The sequence below is a fragment of the Echeneis naucrates genome, chromosome 4 (assembly GCF_900963305.1).
Source record: "Echeneis naucrates chromosome 4, fEcheNa1.1, whole genome shotgun sequence".
NCBI classification, from domain to species: Eukaryota; Metazoa; Chordata; class Actinopteri; order Carangiformes; family Echeneidae; genus Echeneis; species Echeneis naucrates.
The window spans coordinates 17288899-17294611 of NC_042514.1; the positions used below are offsets into that span (position 1 = coordinate 17288899).

Below are 5713 nucleotides of genomic sequence, written 5' to 3' on the forward strand. Positions count from 1 at the left end.
GTAGTGAAAAGGAAAAAAAGTGGTGTCATTAGATCTCTAATTTATGAATCATCTTTCTTTCACTTCAGTGTAGACAGGCAACGTTTATTTTTGGTCAGTGTGTATAGGTAATTTGGGGTTATTTCTGGCATGGATATATGAACAATCTGTTTTTAATACCTATGCATTATAAAATAGTAAGGCTAAAAAACAACTCTAAATTTACTTAGCCCAGAGAAAACAGTTTTTTACTTGCATGCTATAATGTAGCTTTAGTGAGATACTGGCACAGCCATTGACTATAAGGTGAACTGACCACAACCACAATTGGCTCATTTTTCACTGTCTTATTTGCTTTCTTTCCATTCTAGGGACCCCCTGGTGCTCCAGGTCCAACAGTAAGTGCTTCATGTCAGTGATAAATAGGCAGAGGATGTTTTAGGAGCCAGGTTTCCTTTTCTGAGGTAAATTTAGAAGGTATTGGGGCCATAAAGTCATAGCCATTGTTCAGGGAATTTAGGTCTTTATTTTTTTAAACATATTTTACATTTCGTTAAACACAGTACCTCAGTCTTGTTATGTCTTCATCTCAGTCTGGTTGAAGAGTGATTCCGGTATATGATTTCAATCAATGGGAGAAAAGTCTCCCTTTTCTCTGACAGCGGAGGTACGTGAAGGCAGGACATGAATTCTTGCCGTTTATTTGCTACATTGTAGATGAGCCAATAATTCATCTAATTTGATTAGCCTTTTTTGATGCAGAGATATATGCATTCCTCATATCTATTATCCATTCATAGCTTCAGGATAAAGTGCAGCATTTTGCGATCTGAATAGTCTTTGCTTGTTTGAACAATTTGAAGAACCCTGTAATGCTGCATTATGCAACAACACTGGAATATATAATACTAATTTCAAATTCATTATGTACCCAACAAGGAGACAAGAGTGCTAACTGACCCTGACAACAAGTTTACACTTGAAAAAACATGATCACCACGATATAGTAGAGTAGAACATTTATTTTGCAGAAACGAACAACTGTTCATAGACAGAATAAAGTTTGTGTTAGTAACACAAACGTTACTGGATTGATTATTTGTTATGATACATGCTACAATGCTTAAAGTCAATGTTTTTGTGACGTTATAATGAGTTTTTAAATTACACTTGTTATTTTTGTGGTTTATCACATAATTCACCAAATTATTACATTTTCATTTAAAAAATTGGCACAATATTGAACAAAATATTACATATTGCATTCAGAATTTTTATTACAAAATGCAACAGATTATTAAATAATGTAGCATTATTAAATAATCAAGTAAAAATGTTTTACATTATCAGATATTGCAATACTACTACATAATACAGTGTTACAAGCCCTGAAAAACAACCCTGTTAGATTACTTTTTTGTTGTTACTTATTATGTGATAAGGGTTTTATGCTGTGGAATGTGTTAGTCTTCCCCCCTACTCAAGTCAGGAATGTAATGGTTTGTTGATGGAAGACTTATTTTACTGCTTTTCTCTGGTGTAAACACGCACTCGGATTTTATTAAAACTTTTTCTGCAAACTACAAGTGAATTGGACCATGATGTCCAAAGATCAATTAAAAACTTACATTTTAATTACGAATAGGATACTGGACCTGGTATGTTTTTCATTAAACTGAATGTGTGATTTTTAACCTAGAGGCAGATATATGATGACTTGGCAGTCTACAGTCTATCAGACTCTCATGCTGCTCTCAGGGCAGAGGTAAGAAACACAGTGCTCTCAGTGTCCTGCATGTAAGACTGCATGTGTTGGATGGATGGCAAATATGCTGCTAGATGGTTGGTTGAGCAGATGAGCAGACTTTAAAGTCCTTCTTAAATTCTACTTTGCACTTATATATATTATATTGAGCAGACTACATAGTGGTGGAGTTTATCAGTATTCACATTGTGACATTTCCTTCTCATCCTTGAACAGAGTTTCCAGAATACTGAGATGACCCTGCCAGACCAGAATGCAGAGATATTGAAGACTCTGCAATACCTAAATAGTGTGATTGAGAGCATCAAAAAGCCGCTGGGCACAAGGGAGAATCCAGTTCGCATGTGTAAAGAGCTGATGGACTGTCAACACAAACTCAAAGATGGTGAGACTTGTCTACCTGGCACTGAAAGACAGAGGAATGTGACTGATTTGTCTGATCTTGATTTTGTATGCCAACATTATATGTATACAGAAAGGTATGGATGCAGTTTTAAAAAAAAAACAACTCCTCCTTTTTGTGCTTTCAACCTGTCATTTTCAGATTGGTTCTGGATTGATCCAAATGTGGGCTGTACTTCTGATGCCTTCAAAGTGTTCTGCAACTTTACTGCGGGGGGACAGACCTGTTTACATCCACTGGCCTCTAATAAGGTAATACCGAAGTGTGAAAAAGATTCAGTTCTTAGTCCTTAATGAGCAAGATAAGGGGGAACTTTGACTAACTTCTGTAAAGTTAAACCAAAATAAAACGATGATATAACCAAGTGTAGAATCTTCTCATATTTAGGACAGGAGGAAGAGGACAGTATCTGTTGTGACAACCACCTTTTTATTCATGTCTGATTCTTCTTAAGTAATTCCAAGAACAGATTTTAAAGCATCACTGATATTTAACATCTAAACTTCACTGTGTATTTCAAGTGATTAGATTGATACAATCCCAATGTTTCCACCTGCAACAATCATTTTAATATTCATCCAAAAATATTCGTGACGTTCTGACTATCGACAGATTAGTCACACCACTGCTTTCCCTCTCTCTCCCACAGATGGTGTTTGGTATAGGGGAAGTCCAAATGAAATTTCTCCATTTATTAAGCACCGAGGCCAGCCACAGCATCACGCTTCACTGCCTGAATGACCCATCTCATGTCCAATTGGAAAGCTTCACCTCAACCAGACCCATAAATAAAGAAAACACCACCCTTCGGTTTCGTGGCTGGAACAAACAGATGTTTGAGAAAGACACACTACTTGAACCGCATGTGCTACAAGATGAGTGCAAGGTAACAGATTGGACTGAGGTGATTAAACTAACTTAAGTTTTGGCCTCTAGTCCATGTTTACTTCTTAGTGTAACAATCATTGATAACCGCTATGGCAGAATAAACCATCATGTTAATATTTTGCAAGATATATGGACAGTTTTATCAACTGTAAAAGCTGTTTTCTAACTCACATAACTTTTCTCTTCCTTTGCTTTCCCTTTCCTTTATTAGATCAAAGATGGCAGCTGGCACCAATCGCATTTTTTCTTCCATACTCAGGACAGTCGTCAGTTACCTATTGTAGACATAGATGAATTTCCCACATCACAGCCCAACAGTCAAAGACGGATAGAAATCGGCCCAGTCTGCTTCCTCTGACGACACATCACCATCTTGTGAACTACTTACATTAACTATTTAAAAGCAAACCTGATCAAACATGGTTACCTATCAAAGAATAGCTTGAATATCAAGCCGGAGTGAGTTTTCCACAGGAGTTCATGTTCATTGTAGTGTGTTATTGGGACTTTGTGAGAATAACAAAGGTCCAACATTCAGTTGAAGGCAGACCTTTGAGGAGGAACTTGAACTCTGTGGAACATTCAAGCCAAGAAGGCCAAAGGAGAACAATGCATACCAATATTTATCAAATAAATGTGTAAAATATGTTTTGTTTGTTTTAATTTACAGTCAAATGGTGCTGAGGTTAGGTATGGGCCCACATCAGTTCCTGATAACAGGGTCAGGCCCCACTAAGCAGCAGCAGCCTTTCAAAACGCAAACCTACCCCTGCCCCTCACACCCAAACACACCCAGACCATCCTACATAGGGGCCAAACCCGAAGGAGTGTGCCAGGCCTCTACATAGGAGCCCTGTCTAACTACAGTAAAGGTTTATATAAGTGCAATAGCATGTGGACAATGTGTGACTGCTTTCAATTTTCCAATCAAAGGCTAAATTTACATTGTTTTCATGATATTTTTGTCTTTGGTCCTTTCCAGTCGGACCTATTCATCTTGACAGATGCTGCTCTACCTCTACCTGCTCATTTGCTTTTTAGAATAGTTGCGAATGTCCAATTAGTCATTTTTGTGTTGTATGTACCGGTTACATCAAGATTTGTTATGTTGTACAAGTACTTATGTTAGTTTGGTCATTTCTAATTTATGAACCATTTTTTGATACACAACATATTTTTGTAGCTTTTCCTTGTATGTGGTAGGTTCTTCAGGGGAAACCTATCATTGGTGCTGCAACAAAGAATGAGTCATCAGTGAGTTTTTACATTTCCTGTGTATATATTGTTTATTTATATCCTTTTTTTGTTTTGTTTGTTTGATTTGTTTTTTGTGTGTGTTTTTTTTTTTTTTTTTGCTCACATCACTGTATCACAGTAAATTATACTCTCAGAGAAATATTTGGTCAACCACAACACAGCCTAAAGAAGTATTTATGTTGTAACGGTGTTTGTGCGTTTATACCTGTGACTTGTATGTTTATCATACTGTTATTTCAGTCCATTCAGTGGCGGGTTGGTGGACTGGCAGCTACAGTAGGCCAGAGTCAGAAAACACACAAAACATAGACTTTTCTTATTTCTAAGTTATATTACCTTGAACAAAGTGTAATTATATAAAGTCTATGGCGTATAAATTTGGATGCTAATTTGTAAATAATGAGTTGACAACAAATAAATGGAACATTTTATCCACAAGTGTTCCTGTGCTTTTAATGATTTGTTTTTAAAATAGTCCCTCACAATGAATAGAAATTTCTAGTTATCTCTTTTTGTCGTTGTTGATTTTTTTTTTTTTACTTTCGAATATAAACATTTTACTTGGGATCATAGATTTCACACAGTGACAATTCTGTGTTCATGAATGCCTCTGGACCTTTCCAGATTTTTCCATTCATTTTCTCTATTTTCCATTTGTTCACAACTAGAGTGGGGAGACGCTTTTCAACTGGTCTGAAAACTACCTGTTTAACTTATTTTTTCTTTATTTTAACTTTTTCTTTTTACAAATTTTATTCCTCTGAAGTATTTGTTCATCCATAATTGAAATCCTTGTATTTTTATTTTCCCACAATGCACCAGTGCCACAAAGGCACAGAGACTGCTCCGATCAACAGCTGACTGCTACATCTATTGTTAACTAGAAAAAACAAACAAACAAAAAACTGAAGAAAACAGGTTCATCGTTTTCAAAATCAATGTCCTATATTTCCCAAAACAAATCCTCAAAAAATAATTACATTTTCTCAGGTTCTCAACTCTCAGAGAATGCGAAATTTTAGGTGCACACAAAAATAAAAAAATAACACCAAATTAGGATTTTAATAAACTTTTTTGTGGTCCTCCTGAGTAACTGCAGATTTGAACTTGAAGATACACAAATAAACAGCTGCAGTTATTTAGTTAGTCCTACTGAGGTAACACACACACACACACACACAAGCATATTCGTATTTACACACATATGCGTGTGAATAAATAAATTATCTATTTCTGATTTTTATTTTATTTTATTTTTTCTTTTTGTAATTCATAAATAGTTTCATCATATTTTTCATGAATTAAATTCCAATCGGACGGTAATTGTTGGTTGTTGCTGTAATTCTACGGCATTAACATCGGAAGGCGCCACCGAGCCGGTTTAAACCGGAACTCCGCTCCACGTGCTTCCGGCCGACCGG

The 5713-nt window shown here is 36.0% G+C and overlaps 1 protein-coding gene across 2 annotated transcripts in view; it reads left to right on the plus strand.

The window, feature by feature from the left end:
- The window catches only part of col24a1 (collagen type XXIV alpha 1 chain), a 71926-nt gene extending 67202 nt beyond the window's left edge, over positions 1 to 4724 (plus strand). Inside the window, exons 55-60 of one of the 2 annotated variants that reach the window (XM_029499408.1) lie at positions 351 to 377; positions 1679 to 1744; positions 1961 to 2129; positions 2289 to 2398; positions 2797 to 3051; positions 3247 to 4724. In XM_029499408.1, the coding sequence (XP_029355268.1) occupies positions 351 to 377; positions 1679 to 1744; positions 1961 to 2129; positions 2289 to 2398; positions 2797 to 3051; positions 3247 to 3393 (774 nt within the window). In that variant the 3' untranslated portion in view covers positions 3394 to 4724. The remainder of the gene's footprint in view (positions 1 to 350; positions 378 to 1678; positions 1745 to 1960; positions 2130 to 2288; positions 2399 to 2796; positions 3052 to 3246) is intronic. The other variant, XM_029499409.1, reaches the window with a different exon arrangement.
- Positions 4725 to 5713: the final 989 nt, after the last annotated feature.